Below are 17434 nucleotides of genomic sequence, written 5' to 3'. Positions count from 1 at the left end.
GGGAAAGTAAAGATGAAGCTAGAGGAAGGTGGGTCTAGCAAGGATAAGGGGACACAGAGCAAAACAAGTAAAAAAGCTACTATGGAGAAAATTCAAGAGAACAAGGGTTCAGAGGACATTGGAAAAGATGGCAGTGAGATGGAGATTGGTGAGTCTGAAGGAGAGGAGAGCTGGAAGGAAGAGGAAGTGGGGGAAGCGGAAGGAGGAGCTGAGGAAGTCTCTGATCAAAATAGTACGACCCACAGTGTGAGCATTGGAATTGTTAATAGCTAGACTATGGAGGAACATGACAAGGTTAATGAGGAAAGGGAAATGGAAATTGAGCAGGAGAAGGACAAGGAAACTAAGAAGGAGAAGGACAAGGTGAATTCGAGCAGGGATCAGGATAAAGCTGGAGAGGGGATAATTCTGGATAAACTCAAAAACCAGTCCGAGGCTTGTATGGGTTTTGACAGGTGGGTTTATGAAGGAATAAAGAATCTGGAAAAAATTGATAAGCAATAGGAAGAGAAAGGGAAGACAATTTAAATAAACCAGGAATAGTGGAATAATGGAATGGAGGAAAAAGTGGAGAAGTTGGAAGCTCAAATTGGTAATCTGGAGGAAGGAAAAACAACTATGAAAAACTTTCTGTTAATGATTACAGATATTCTTTCCTCTGTGACTAAGAATTTAGAGGAAATTACCAAGATCCTTGATGGTTCCAACACCCCCCAAACCTGTCATGGATCTAGATATTGATGAGGATGCTATCGAGGTAGGAACAATGGAAAATGCTCCTGGTGGTGCAGCAAAAAGAACAAGGGCAAGCATGAAAAAAGTGGTTGTGGCCTCTTCCAAGGAAATCCCCAAGCTTAGGGATAGTATTAAATATTTTCAAGGGATTAGCGAAAATTTGGATAATGCCCTAAAAAACATTAAGTAATTTTTTTTCTGTCTCTTTTCTATTATGGCTAGATGTGGCTGGTTTTGTTGGGCTTTTTTGTTGATTTTTGCCCATAACTGTGCTGGTTTTTTGGTAGTTTGTCTTTTCTTGTTGCTTTATGCTATTATCTTTTAGGAATATTTTGTAAAGGGTTTCGGGATCCCTTCAAAACTTGCTTTTCCCATAATAAAAAATGTAGTGACCATGCAGAAAAATATGATCAATTTTCTCGGAGTATATACAATAGAGGGAACATCTATTAACAAAAAAAAATGCCCTTTTATTCAAATTATCTAGTGTTAAAATATTGTTGTGAGAAGTGAACCACTAAAAGTAATTAACTTTGGTAATAAAGCTAGTCACCCAAAATTGTTCCAATTAAAATTTTCCATCGCAAAGTCCTACTAGTGCAGGAGCACCCATGAGGACAAGGTGGAGCAGGGTCACTGATAGGCCCTATGGAGGATTTGATGAAAAATGAAGACAAAAAAGACCTATAAGGTCTTTAAATGATGTAACATGGCCATGTGAGCCATAAAATGTAGTGAAATGCAATGTAATGGTCAAAAAGTGTAAAATTGCCATTTTGAGCAATTAGGCCTAGAGAAAGGCTAAAATTGGGTTTTTGGGGTAGAAGTGTGTTTAGGTGGATAAAATATGTTTATAAGGTCATCTAATTACCATTTTAATGTTTTAGAAGGTTCAGATATAGGTTTGGCAAGTTGACATACATAGTTGTCAAACTTGACAACTTTGGAGCAACTTTTTGTTGTCAAAAAGTTGTCAAGAATGCAAAAAGTTGTCATAAGTTAGTTATAAGTTGGTTTTAGGTTGGATTTTGGCCTAGAAGGTCATGAGGGTTGTAAATGGATGAAATTGAATCATTTTGTGGTTGTTGGTAAAGGTGTTTTGATCGGGTTTGGAGTTTTGAAGAAATAAAAATATAATTTTCATGTGTATTTTCTAGGTTTCCACGTAGAACAGTCTGATTTTCCATTGTTTCAAGTGATTTTATGAATTAGTTTTCATTCCTTCATGGTTGGAGATGTTTCTATAATGAACTAAGTCTATTTTTTCTTTGTTTTTAAGTGATTTGGTTTTGTTTTGGTGAAGATGTCTAATTTCTTGTGAAAACAGTCATATCCCTGCCCTAGGGTTAATAGTGAGCATGAAAATGTTTTATATTTTATTTCCAGATTGATCTAACCCCACAAAAGGGTATTATTGTGTATTATATTTTATATTTTCATAATTTTTGGTTTTAGGAGGCCATGCACAAGATGGCATGTGCATTGTGGGAGTAAAGGTCTGAAATTTTAGGGGCTGGCTGTTGTGAAAATACAGTTCTAATATGGGGGCCATATCTCACATTTACACCGTTGGATTTTTCTAAGTTTTGGATATGTTTTGTATAACCAAGTTACTAATAATTTCAATAAAGCGATCGAATAAATTTTTTCATTTGCAAAAGTTATGCATGATTGTGTTGTTGGCATTTTTGATGTTTTATGTTGTGGTTGTCATTGATGGACACACACTTGCATTGAGATCTTCTTTATATGTATGAGTTAGAGAACAACCGGTATTTGGTTGTATTATAGTCTTTAGACTATTGATGTTTTGCAGAATGTGTTTCCCGGTCTGAAGCGGCATGTTAACCTCAAGCAGTACAAGGGATTAAAGCAGCATAACACATTTCTACCAGTCTTCATTTTTGTCAAACCAACAACCGACACTTTATATGAACTGGTATACTTTGTGATGAGTTACCAACTGGCATTGTGTGATGAGTTACCATCCACCGATTGTTTGACGGTGCCGACACTATAGTGGTGCTTTCTGTGACGTATTACCAAGTATGTCCAGGTTCATTGAACCTAGGAAATTGTAATGTAATCTTATTGGACCGACATGAAATCAGTTTCCTTTAAAAGGACATCATGTCTAGGGTTTTAGGTTGTTGAAGTTGTTGTTGTTGCAATAGTTGATATTGTGGCTAGGGTTTAAGGAGGTTGAGGAGTTGGAAAGAATATGAATGTGTAGAAGACTGAAGTAATGTAGGAGTGCATTAAGAATGAGCTATCAAGGATCTAACCGAGCAGTCTGTGCTATTAGATAGATCAAACACTTGTTGATTACTCACATCTTTGACAAGTCTGTAGCCTTTAACCGGGTAGGCCCAAAAGCCTTTTGTAAATCCTCTAACAAGGTGGTTCACATTTGTGGATCTAAAATCCTTTAGCAAGGTAGTCTTTAATCGGACTTATCTCCTAACAGAGATTGAGATTCCTAACATGATCTGTTCTAGTAAAGAACATTGTAAGACCTTAACCAGTCTGGTTCCTATTCTGCAGGTAGTTACTTGTGAGTTCCATCTCACCGTGGTTTTTCCCATTTGGGTTTCCACGTCAAAATATCTTGTGTTATGGTGTTTGTGCTTTTGTGGGTGAATGCATTATTAGCTATTTGGTTTGCATGTTTATTAACTGGTTTGTCTGTTAAACTGTTTTATCGGTTTACTGCTAGTCTTGCAAAGTGTTTAAGTACAAAGATTTTTGGCATACTAATTCACCCCCCCCCTCTTAGTATTCATCATGTGTAAGGGTCTATCAATATGACAGCAAGGTGGTAGTTTTGCAATGATTTTTCTTTGTCAATGCATTGAGGCAGTTTGTAAAGTCTCAAAGGGTCATGTTTCTCTTGATTGAGTATTATGACACCATTTGTGTCAACTTGATCATCAAATAGTCTTGTATTGTTAAGTTTGAGTTGGGTCCTTTGAAGCTCCGCATCACCTACATAGCCCTATATGCAGATTTGACTGAGATCACCCCTGAGGAATGATATCTCCAAATCTAGATATGTTTCCTACATGTTGAGAAGAAAGAGAGTTATCCCCAAGATAAGACTATGGTAGGGTGGCTTCATCTTCCATTTTCTTAAAATTAGAGTCAAGAATATCTTTGACATCTTTTAGTTGATTCCTGAAAGTCTTCCAGCTCCCATATTTATTTGTTATAAGTTAAAACCTCTTGTTTTTCATTCTCCATATTTTTTGGGATTTTTTCTTGGTTTGGCAACTTATGTCTAGTTTTGACCAACAAATATGAGGTGTTTTTCTTTATTTATTAGCCATGTGAGGCGGTTTTGGAATCACCCCTATGGGTGGACAAACATTATGTTTTTCTTTGCAATAATCAACATTAAAGTGGAGCTTGGTAGGTGGCATTCATTGAAATTTTTGAGGATTTTTGTAACTTGTTATGGATTTCTTAAGGAATTGAAACTTCCCCAATGTGTTGGTAGATGAAGTGAATGGTTGGTGAAGGATTTATGAGTGTATGTTTGTTGTTGCATGAATGGTTCCAAGACTGTTTGGAAGGCTTGACATAGTTCTTAAATAGTTTTCAAAGTATTAATCAAATTAAAAAGGAAGGTAAAGGGGTATGATGGTCAAATGAGCATTATTATAATAATTCTTATTTTCCACTCCATGCTAGGTATCTTTTTCTCAATGGGAAAATGGTTTCAAATATTTTTTAAAGTTATGTTCATAACTAGAGCTCAACCATTTTTTGAGAATGTAGGAATTTGGTAGTCCCCCATATAAATTGCAATGCATTTGGTAAAAAAATTTCATGTGACTAATGAAACTGACACGACATCCCCTCTAGTACCATAAGGATGGGGAGAGACTAGGCCTCATGACCTCTTGACTACTTGACTACAATATGATGATTTAGCCAATCAAGCTTGATGATTTAGCCAATCAAGCTAGGCCCCCCACCCAACTATAGTCTAACCATTAGGAAAGTTAGGTCTTAAAAAAAGTTAAATCTATTAAGTGTGTGGGTGCCTATATTGTTAAAAGAAAAATACAACTTTTTTTTCCAAATGTTTAAACATTGTGGTTAGACATCAAATAATAGTAAGTGGTGAATAGTTTATCCTTTCTTTAATATGAGGGTGGTATATGTTGGTGAAGGTTACAATTGTGTGATTTATTCCTCCACCAAAGATCATTATTACTCATGAAGTTTTTCACTAACCCAAGGGTACTTGACACATCCTATGCATCCATTTTCAACTAACTTTAGCACGATAAATAGGAGAGCATCAAATTGGATGATGTCATATTGCATTAAATTAGGGATACAATCTATTTCTTGTGATTATTTTGGATTACTTGATTTAGTTATTCATTTGAATCTTAGTAGTAGATCATGGTGAATGAGAAGCTTTGTTCACTTTCAATGGAGTTTTGGTAATTGTATTGTTCATGATGCCTTGTATAATTTGGTATCACTTTTAGTGGGATTTCTATGCAATAACATAATATTTTCCATCTTCTTTATTTCAATATTTTTGCTTTAAGTTGTTGTTGTTATAGTGTACAATGAGACATGGACAATCTTTGATTATAAAATGGATGCTATTTTGCAATTTGTATTGGTGTCATGTGAAACTCTTGGATTATGTCTTCAAATTATGGTCAGAGTTTGAAATCTTTGGCTCTATTGACAAAGGATTTGTAGTTGAATCTTATTGGTTTGGAGATGGTGGTTTGAATCTTCCTTTTGAGAGCTCTTGGTGTTGAGTTATTTGACCGTGTTAGGGCAACAAGGATCTTCAATTAGGAGATAATTATTACGATGTTTGGAGAGATTGGTTACACAGTTCAGTGGGAGATTTGGTAGTGATGTGGATCCATTATTTGTTTCAATAGATGATTATCTTCACGTGGTTTGGAGTTACTGACATATTGGTTTGCCATGGAAGAATTTTGAGTCTTTGATGAGGTGTCAATTATGATATGTTCTTTGGAGCACATGCTCTCCTTTGAGGAGTTGTTATATCATGATGTCATGATATGTTTCTAATCTTATTATTAGAACTTCAAGACATTGGTATTATTAACTCTCTTTGATTTTGAGTATTCATCATTTTTTTGGAGATTCATGATTTTATAGGGTTGCATTTGAAGTTATCATGAATTTATTTGTGAATGTTCATGGAGGTTGGTGAGACTTGGGTGAGGTGAAAAGATCTTATTTTTTGGGATCGTGTGTTGAGATGGTTACTCTTTAATGAGGATTTCAACAAAAATATTGAGAATCCTACGCTTGGTTATGGATGTGAATCCATTGTGGACTTGAAGAGAAGATTGTGATTCATTGTAAGCTTTTATTTCTTGGTGTGCACATGACAATATTGTTTCCCACTTTTGGTCTACTCAATAGATGAATGATTATAGAGGTATTTCTTGCATGGTTATCAGATGCACTATTTATTTTGTATCTTGTATTTTCATGTGAATTATGCTTGAATATAATAGTTTTGAGGACATATTTAGAGAGGGACAGGAAACTGTTTGTATCTTTGAGAATATTTCATTTGTTGTGGGAATGGTTTATTTATTTGATCTACCTTTAGTATGAGAGGTTTACATTTATGTTTGTTATGTTTCATTTGTTTTGAATGTTATATGTTGATATCATTTCAATATGGGAATCATGAAGGATATCTTACCTTACATAACTTGGCACATGTTAGTGTGGGAAAAGGGTATGTTTTGATTTGTAGGTTCTCTCTTTGGTCTTGATCTTCTTCCTATATGTTTGTATTCACATGGTTGAGTATGAAAAAATTTGGAGTGTCATAGAAACTACTGGTGAGAGAGGTATTCCAACATATTTGTTTGTAAGATTTATATATCTTAGTGTATGTTTCCTTGACACTGTGTGATAAAGGAATTAACCACATCATTTATAAAAAGTACTATAGATAGAATTGATATGATTTGATCTATTTTTAGGTTTGACATCACTCATACAATGTGAGTTTTTGGATATATATTTAGTTAACTCTTTGATATCTTGATTTTTTTAATAGTGATGTGATGACGAGTTTGCATGTTTTAGTGTTTGGATCTACGAGTTATGCTATTGTGTGGGATGATCACCTATTTAGTTGTAGTAGGATTACTCATATGTGGACTATGTATATCCATGGTATTGTCTCACCATTGATGGATAATTTGCTACTTGGCCTTGTATGTGCTAGTTTGTGCATTAGTACATTGTGTTGAGATATGAGGATGGATATATAGAGATATGATTACAAATTTAGAGTTGATGTATTGATCGCATGAACTTTAATCTATGATGGTATGCCTTGATTTGAGGTATGATTAACTTGAATGTATTGCAATTTATTGTAGTTGTTATTCTAGGTGGTATGAGTAAGGCATTTACATAGAGCCTTTTTTATCATGAGTGTGATGCTTATGTTCATGTAAAGATTAGTGTAGGCTTCAGTGATAGTTGATATGGTTCACCTTGGCATGTTCCTTTTGGTTTTCCATATGTGACATGTTGGACAATGTGAGGAGATTTTGACTTGATGGTGGTTATCATAGCTCCTTGTACAGGTATCTTTTGGAGCATGAGAGCATGGTGAAAATTCATATGGTACATGGATGGATAAGGGATGCTTTCCCTCGTTTGTGATTCTTGTGAGTGTATTTACAATTTATAATGTCAAGTGGGAGAATCTTAGGATTAAGGTGCCATCTACCTTGTAAATCCTATAATATAGTTCCAACATCCTTGGAAAGCATATAAGGCACTTAGAGTGTAATGGAATATATTTTTAATATTTATTCTTACTATTGTTTATAATACATTCATAAGGGGTGATGAGTTCCACTAGCAACAATATAGGTGGGTTATGAACACAATTATTTAACAAGTTCCCCCCTCATGTGGGCACTTAGAATGAGATAATTAAAGAATTAGGAAGTAAACTTGAATGAGTAGCTTTTGGGATTCTTTAAGGGATGGATAGGAAGAGGCAACAAGTGTCTCTTGGTATTCTATCATTTATTATAATAAATATAATATTTATCTTGCAAGATTGGGCGTCTATGTTGGAGGGAAAGTATTGGAGCCAAAATAAATGTCCTTTTAGCTTCCATGGAGGTAATCCAAAGGTTGTAGTCATTGGGAATGAAGAGCCTTATTTGGAAACCTTTATTGGTTATTTTGGAGCTCTTACCATTCTAAAAAATCAGCTCTTTGGATGTAGAAAGTATGAGGAACAGTTGAATGTAGAGTTACTTTGTAGGAACTATAATAGGTGGGAGGCATAAGGAGGTTGGGCATAGGTACATAGTTGTTACAATGTTGGAGGCAAAGAGAAGAATGAAAGTGAATGTAATGTAACTACAATTATTGTTGATAATACATACTTGACCTCTCTTCTTGGTGGAGTTTTTTCCCAAGAGGATTTATCCACATAAATCTCATGTTATGTGATGCTTTTATGTTGTTGATTTATGTCTCATTGATGCTATCTTATGGCGATGATATTATTTATTTATTGTTGTTATAAGTTCACATAAGATAAGATTATTAAGCATGATATGTAGGCTATTTTTGACATCATTAAGAAGAAGGATCACATCATGATTTTTCACATTATGGGAACTTAATTTTCAGATTTTCACACAAGTTTCAGATTTTTCATGTTGTAGTTTTTATGAGCCTTATATCTCATCCTTTGATTAGTTTATTGGATAAAAATTGATCTTCATAATATTTGGTATATTGAGTTTGTTTATTTTCCAACAAATTAACCCTCCACATAAATGTGCCTATGTATGAATAAAAATATTTTTTTGAGGTAAACGTTGTTAAGAAAGGTAAAATTCCATTATAGAAGGTTGATTTTTCATATGCCAAACTCATCAATTTGTAGACAATTCTTATACCCCATTTTTCATGCCTAATACATCATAGGAACTTTCCACATGTCAATATATAGTCAATGAGCTTGTGTTAGCTATTTTAGATGCCTAGTAAAGGATATTTTCTTATTTCATAGGATGTTGAAGCTTAAGGATGATATTTTATATGATATGTCAAACCTTAGGATGCATCCGCATGTGCATTTGAATACCATCAAACCCTAAGATGTGTTGAAAAGTCATTACTTAAGGGTAAAAAATTATACACAAAATGTCATCTTGCTATCTTAGATAGATTTTCCTACCCAAATATTGTTACAGTAGTCTTAAATTATTATTTTGTTATTTTAAAATTGGTAAAAGGATATGGTTTATCATAGGTTTAGGTTAGGCCCTCTAGGGATTGATGTGGAATGAACATTTGAATATCATTGATAAGGTTACAAAACACATAAATGACTATTTTAATCCTATATGACTATTATGTCATAGTCAAAGGTTGCCATAGTCCATTTGGGGCTATATTATAATGTTGCAATCTCAAGTCTTAGGGTTTTGGTCTTAGTAAGGTATTAAGTTAAAATTATACATCTATACCAACTCTTGAAAGACCACTTTCAAACATTCACAATATGGTAATCATTTTGATTTTGTTGTTAATGAGCTATTTCAGAGTTAACTAAGTCATATTGTAAGTGTAACAAAATTCTAATTCATATTCTATTGTAGAAGATTGAAGAAATTGGTAATGAGAATTAGAATCTAACACTTTAAAATAAGGGTTTCCTTTATAATAATCATCATATCATTCATAAAGTAAACAAACTTTCAAAATCAAGCTTAATGAACTTAGTTATAACTTTGAACTCACTAAGCACAATAATGTTCCTGATGTATATATTTGATGACCTACATAGTATCTAAAGCAAATTTGACAAGTAAGTATGCGACCATTCAAAATAAGAATACACTGAGGTAAAGAGAAAAATAGAATTGCAAAGAAAAACAATAGGGAACCAAAATTTACTTGAGTTCCATGAAAGAAAATAAATATTAAAAACAAAGAAAAATATTATTTCATCCAAGGATTAGTAAATAAATTTAATGCATAAAAAGATATTAAATTTGTTAATAAGATGTTTGCACCTAGCACAAACAATTATCAAGAAGAAACATGCCATTGTAAAAGAAAGGAAAAAATAACACAAAATAAAATAACTTAAGGATGAATTTGATGGTATCTTTTAGAGAAATGATGGTCTCATGAAGGAGCCAATACCATTAAAATAAGCAAAGAAAGAACATAGGTTTTTCAATTCATCTAGTTAGTGATATATCATTGTCGCCTTCAACTTTTAGTATCTCTATTTTTCATTGGCTTTTTTATTTTGTCTTTTGCTTACTTTTCCCTCAACTGGGAGCATGTTTGGGTTCATTTATTGAATTATTCTTACTTCGTCTAATTTTCCCTCATTGGAGGTGTATGTTTGATCCCTTCTATCTATTTATTTCATGTCTTATCTTACTTTACATTGTTCTTTATCATCCTTTATTTTTCATTTAGTCTTTGTAATCTTGCCTCTTTTACTTTTTCGTCTCTTACATTTATCTATTCCTTTTTTATCCTTTATCCTTTTTTTTTTTTGATATTTGGCCTATATATCATCATCCTTATGATCACTACTACCTCCATTACTTTGATATGTTCCTACATTGATCGATCCAGCTTCTTAAACTACTTGTCATATGCTCCTATGTCGATCTATCCAACTATCTTGAATGTTCATATCTATGATTGATATCGTCATATCTAAATTTATTGAGCATTCTTATATGTTATGTATTATTGTCATATCTAACTAATTTTAGCATCTCGTGTGTGATCATTTATTGTCACATCATACCATCTATAATACTTTAATCTTACATTATTGTACCATGCTATGTCTTATTTATCTCACTATGATCTTATATTGTCTTTCATTGTTGCATCGTACAGTGCCCACTTCTATATGATTCTATATTCTTACATGATCATATATTGCTATGACTACTTTATGGAGCATGCATATCCTAGAGCATATAGTGTCACATCCTACTTTTAGAGTTAATAACTAGCCTTTACTTGCTATATCACTTGTTGATCCTATCTCGAACATGTCTAGATTAGGGACGATATCATTCCATTCACCCCTCATTTATTTGAAATGTTTTTATTGATATATCATTTATGCCAAGGGCCTAATGTTGTTCTCCCTTGTCTACTTTTGCTTACATTGTCATCCTTTATGTTTATCGTATGTTATTATCTCTCGATCCTTGTTATATTAATCTTATGTCATCACATAATATATATTGATTCTTCTCAATCATGTACATCTTGGTCTTATCTTGTGCTTACATTTTTTAATCCTACATTGGGGGGCATCATTTCTTCCCTTAGGCTTGCTATTGTGGAACTTTATTGTCATATTCGATTATCAAGTTATATGTCTATGCCTATTATGTGATGATTCTATATGCCATATCTTGCCTTGCTATTGGGATTTATATCATCAATCATTTTCCTCTTATTTGAACTTGTATCATTATTCAATTCTTATTTCATTGATACTATTGATCTTATTGGGCTTTGTGTCTTGGGTCATGTCTAGTATTCATATCAAATGATTCAACCTTGCCAAATATCCACTCATGCTCATGGACCCCACACTGAGATCAAATATCTATTGATCTTTATGTATTCCCATTAGTATCTTTGACCATAAAAGGTCTTGCCTCCCTATTATCTTGTCACTAAAATCAACTTGTTATCCTTTATTCTCATCTCTATTTTCATGATGATCATTCATGTAAGATCTTCATAACCACTCTTTTATACTTATGAGCAACTTATAATGTATTCTATACTAAATCATTTCATAATATATTCTATTAGCACCCTTTACTTCATCGATTTGCTCCATGCTTATGAACAACTTATGATGTATTCTATTACTAAATCATTTCATAATATATTCTATTAGCACCCTTTGATTATATGATTATCTGCTCACATTCTTATGATTGATTTATCCAACATGATCTTCCTTCAGTTAATTGCGCCCTCTCAGGACAATCAATTCAGGACTGCAAGCGATGGAGGAGGTTTATACAGAACCAGTAATCATCTCATTTCATATAGATTTATCGTTTGAGTCAAAAACTGTTCATGGGATCTTTTCCTCCTCTGTTATTCAGGATTTCATGAGAGATCATACATGAAAAAACCTCACTAGACTAACACAGACACCACATTTTCCACACTCCAATTATAATCATAAAATGTCATTGCCATCCTCTGCTCATCACAATCTCACAGCATTATGTAGAGAGGGTCAGCTGAAGGAGGCGCTGCACATTCTGCTTACTACATGCAACCCCCCTGAAGACTCCTCTACATATCTTCAGTTATTGCAGACCTGTGTTCTCAAGAACGCGCTTTCACAAGGGAAAAATGTCCACTCTTTCATCGCTCACAGACGATTTGTGTTTGCTACACGTCCAACATTTCATAATAAGCTTATTTACATGTATGTTAATTTGGGAAGTTTGGTGGATGCTCGAAGAGTGTTCAATCACATGGAAGAGCGAGACATTGTCTCATGGAATAGGATTATTGCAGCATACAGAAGACATGGGTATCCTCAGGAGGCAGTTTCACTGTTTCAACATATGGAAGGAACGTGTGTCCAACCCGATCAGTTTACATTCGCCAGCGTACTTCCAGCTTGTGCTAAATTGGGGGATTTGGAAGAGGGCATTGGCATCCATCAAAAGATAAAGGATAGAGGAGATTTGTCAAATGTTGTAGTTGCAACTGCTCTGGTGGACATGTATGCAAAATGTGGAAGGATAGACAAGGCGCGTGAACTGTTTGACAAAATGCCTGAAAGAAACGTGGTCTCATGGAATGCAATGATCGCAGGATATGCACAATGTGGTTTTGTTGAAAAGGCTTTAGAAACTTTCAAGCAAATGCAGTTGGCAGGTGTAAACCCAGACTCTACAACCTTTGCCAGCATATTTACAGCCTGTGCCAAAATGGGAGCTTTGGAGCAAGGTATGGACATCCATAAAAGCATAAATGATAGAGGAATTTTGTCAGATATTGCAGTTGGAAGTGCCCTGGTAGACATGTATGCAAAATGTCGAAGCATAAGCAAGGCTCGTGAACTCTTTGACACAATGCCTCATAGAAATGTTATCTCGTGGACTGCAATGATTGCAGGATATGCACAAAATGGATTTTGTGAAAGAGCTTTAGAAACTTTCAAGCAAATGCAACTGGCAGGTGTAAAACCAAACTCCACAACTTTTATCAGCATCCTACCTGCCTGTGCCAAAATGGGAGCTTTGGAACAGGGTATGGACATCCATCGAAGCATAATGGAGAGAGGAATTTTTTCGGATGTTGTAGTTGCAACTGCTCTCGTAGACATGTATGCAAAATGTGGAAGCATAGACGAGGCATTTGAACTGTTTGACAAAATGCCTCACAGAGATATCATCTCATGGAATGCAATGATTTCAGGATATGCACAAAATGGTTTTGATGAGAAGGCTTTAGAATTTTTCAAGCAAATGCAATTGGCAGGTGTAAAGCCAGACCCCACAACCTTTGCCAGCATCCTTCCTGCCTGTGCCAAATTGGGAGATTTGGAACAGGGTATGGATATCCATCAAAGCATAAATGATGGAGGAATTTTGTCAAATGTTGTAGTTGTAAGTGCCCTGGTAGACATGTATGCTAAATGCGGAAGCATAGACAAGGCACGTGAACTATTTGACGGGATACCTCGAAGAGATTTGGTTTCATGGAATGCTTTGATTGCAGGATATGCTCAAAATGGATTTGTTGGAAAGGCTTTAGAAACTTTCAAGCAAATGCAATTGGCAGGTGTAAAGCCAAATTCAACAACTTTTACCAGCATCCTCCCTGCTTGTGCCAAAATGGGAGCTTTGGAACAGGGTATAGACATCCATCAAAGCATAGTGGAGGGGGGATTTTTGTCAGATATTATAGTTGGAAATGGTTTGGTAGACATGTATGCAAAATGTGGAAACGTAGCCAAGGCACGTGCATTGTTTGATAGAATGCCTCAGAAAGATGCTAGCTCATGGAATGCAGTGATCGCAGGATATGCACATAATGAATTTGTTGAAAAGGCCTTAGAAACTTTGAAGCAAATGCAATTGGCAGGTGTACAGCCAAATTCCACAACCTTTGCCATCATCCTTCCTGCCTGTGCCAAAATGGGAGCTTTGGAACAGGGTATGGACATTCATCAAAGCATAATGGGTAAAGGAATTTTGTCAGATGTCGTAGTTGCAACTGCCTTGGTAGACATGTATGCAAAATGTGGAAGCATAGACAAGGCATGTGAGCTGTTTGACAAAATGCCTCAAAGAGATGTGGTGTCATGGAATGCAATGATTTCAGGATATGCACAAAATGGATCTGTTGAAAAGGCTTTAGAAACTTTCAAGAAAATGCAATTTGCAGGTGTAAAGCCAAATTCCACAACTTTTGCCAGTACACTCCCTGCCTGTGCCAAAATGGGAGCTTTGGAACAGGGTATGGATATCCATAAAAGCATAATGGAAGGGGGCTTTTTGTCAGATATTATAGTTGGAAATGCTTTGGTAGACATGTATGCAAAATGTGGAAACATAGACAAGGCACGTGAACTGTTTGACAAAATGCCTCAGAGAGATGTCATCTCATGGAATGCAGTGATTGCAGGATATGCACAAAATGAACTTTTTGAAAAGGCCTTGGAAACTTTCAAGAAAATGCAATCCGCAAGTGTAAAGCCAAATTCCACAACCTTTGCCATTATTCTCCCTGCCTGTGCCAAAATAGGAGCTTTGGAACAGGGTATGGACATCCATCAAAGCATATTGGATAGAGGAATTTTGTCAAATGTTGTCGTTGGAACTGCCTTGGTAGACATGTATGCAAAGTGTGGAAGCATACACAAGGCACATGAACTATTTGACAGAATGCCTCAAAGAGATGTAATCTCATGGAATGCAATAATCGCAGGATATGCACAAAATGGATTTGTTGAAAAGGCTTTAGAAACTTTCAAGCAAATGCGATTAGCTGGTCTAAAGCCAAATTCCACAATCTTTGCAAGCATCCTCCCTGCCTCTACCAAAATGGGAGCTCTGGATCAGGGTATGGAAATCCATCAAATCATAGTGGAAGGGGGATTTTTGTCAGATATTGTAGTTGGAAATGCGCTGGCAGACATGTATGCAAAATGTGGAAGCATAGAGAAGGCACACAAACTGTTTGATAGAATGCCTCAAAAAGATGTCATCTCATGGAATGGAATGATTGCAGGATATGCACAAAATGGACATGTGGAAAAGGCTTTGGAAACTTTCAAGCAAATGCAGTTGGCAGGTGTAAAGCCAAATTCCACAACCTTTGCCAGCATCCTTCCTGCTTGTGCCAAAATGGGTGCTTTGGAACAAGGTATAGACATCCATCAAGGCATAATTGAAGGGGGATTTTTGTCTGATATTATAGTTGCAACTGCCCTGGTAGACATGTATGCAAAATGTGGAAGCATAGACATGGCATGTGAATTGTTTGACAGAATGCCCCAAAAAGATGTCATTTCATGGAATGCAATGATTGCAGGATATGCACAAAATGGATTTTGCAAGGATGCTCTCAATATCTTTGAATTAATGAAGCATTCTGGAACACATCCAGACGTTGTAAGTTTTGCTTGTGTTCTATATGCATGCAGTCATGCAGGTTTAGTGGATCAGGGCTGCACATATTTCAATCAAATGAGTAACTCTTATTGTATTGCACCTATAGTTGATCATTATGTGTGCATGGTTGACCTTCTTGCTCGTGCTGGTTATCTTGAGGAAGCTCTAAACTTTATCATTAAGATGCCGGTTAAACCTTTGGTGGTTGTGTGGATGTGTTTTCTTGGTGCCTGTAAATCACACATGAATATGGGCTTAGGAGTATTTACAGCAACTCTGCTTTTTGATTTAGATCCCAAAAATGCTGCAACTTATGTGCTTCTCTCAAACATCTATGCAGAAGTGGGCAGGTGGGGTGAGGTTCAAATGATAAGGAGATTGATGAAAGATAGAGAAATCAAAAAGATCCCTGGATGTAGTTGGATTGAAGGCCATAAAAAGGTACATGCTTTTTGTGTAGGAGACAGATCCCATCCACAGACACAGGAGATCTATGCAAAGTTGGAGGAATTGGCTTTGCAGATGAAGGCGGTAGGTTATTTTCCAGATTCAAGACATTTACTTAATGATGTGGAAGAAGAGGAAAAAGATATTTTTCTTTGTCATCATAGTGAAAAGTTGGCAATCACATTTGGTTTGTTAAACACACCCCCTGGAACAACCATTAGAGTAATTAAGAACCTTCGAGTATGTGCTGATTGCCACACTGCAACAAAATTTATCTCCAAGATTGTTGCAAGAGATATTATTGTGAGAGATGCAAACCGTTTCCATCATTTTAAACAGGGGCGATGTTCTTGTGGAGATTATTGGTGATGCGGAATGAAGCAATCTAAAAAATATGTTTGCATTATAATAATGTGCACTGTGACAGGCCTGCATAATAATGAAGGGACAAGGTTCTACATAATGAATAGATTCAGGACGTTTACTTAATGACGTGGAAGAGGGGGAAAAGGAATTATTCCTCTGTGGAAGAGGAGGAAAAAGAATTATTTCTCTGTCACCATAGTGGAAAGTTGGCATGTTAAACACAACCGCTGGAATAACTATTAAAGTTGTTAAGAACCTTTGAGTATGTGCTGATTGCCACTCTGCAACAAAATTCATCTCAAAGATTGTTGCAAGAGAAATTGTTGTGAGAGATGCAAACGATGGAGATAATTGGTGATGCTGAATGAAGCAATCTGAAAAAATAGCGTTGCACTATAATAATGTGCACTGTGCCAGACCTACAGTGATAATGAAGGAACGAGGTTTTATTTTATGTTTCCAGAAAGTTTTGGGCTTTTGTTTTCTAGATGCTTCATAAATTGGATGCAAAGAGTGCAATGCAGATTACTGCTTAGATATGCTGCTGGGGTCTTTGTCAAAGACTTGTGTTATGATAACATGGACATTTCATTGAATTGTTTTATGAAAACTTGTACATATTGATGTGGAGGATGGGGAAAAACAAAAGTTGAGTAATATTCCGAGTAAATGGAAGGTGCTTGAACTAGGAAATGAGAGAGGGCTCTCAATGTACCCTTCTGTTTTGTGCAGTTCTTTTGTTTGGATTAATTGTATTATCTTTTGCCAATGTCAGGTTGATCAGTTGAGATTAAGTTACATATTCTAGATTAGGTATGCAATTTTATATAAGTGCATGTAGAGTTTGTCTCATTTTTGGTTAAATATTTCTAATATTGCTTCACATCCCTTCGCTTGCTGAGATGGTTAATAGATTTGTTAATTCATACATATTTTTTAATTTAACTTATTTTTATCTATTTGATTTAAATTGGAAATAAACTATTATAATTTATCTACGAAGTAAAAAAATTATAACTGCATTTGTATTATAATTAGCAAATATGCATGGTGTTGTTCACAACAATTGTCTAGTCAAGCTTGTGAAAGTTTTGTTAGTGTAGGATGATGCTTCAACATCAAAATCTCCAAAGTAGATTCTAATTAAGCATAATTTGATAGAGAAAAAGATAGAA

At 35.2% G+C, this 17434-nt stretch overlaps 1 protein-coding gene across 1 annotated transcript; it reads left to right on the top strand.

Annotated features, from left to right (window-relative positions):
* Positions 1-11671: 11671 nt before the first annotated feature.
* LOC131051287 (pentatricopeptide repeat-containing protein At1g11290, chloroplastic-like) lies at positions 11672-17076 on the top strand. Its single transcript, XM_057985735.2, has one exon. It carries the CDS (start codon positions 11997-11999, stop codon positions 16260-16262), a length of 4266 nt encoding a protein of 1421 aa, XP_057841718.2. The 5' UTR covers positions 11672-11996; the 3' UTR covers positions 16263-17076.
* Positions 17077-17434: the final 358 nt, after the last annotated feature.

The sequence above is a fragment of the Cryptomeria japonica genome, chromosome 9 (assembly GCF_030272615.1).
Source record: "Cryptomeria japonica chromosome 9, Sugi_1.0, whole genome shotgun sequence".
NCBI classification, from domain to species: Eukaryota; Viridiplantae; Streptophyta; class Pinopsida; order Cupressales; family Cupressaceae; genus Cryptomeria; species Cryptomeria japonica.
The sequence above is the reverse complement of the archived record's forward strand: the minus strand, read 5'-3'. Positions and strand labels throughout refer to the sequence as shown.

What these genes read in the sequence shown, in the direction of transcription:
- LOC131051287 (XM_057985735.2), top strand. Translation starts at nt 11,997, where the DNA reads ATGTCATTGCCATCCTCTGCTCATCACAATCTCACAGCATTATGTAGA.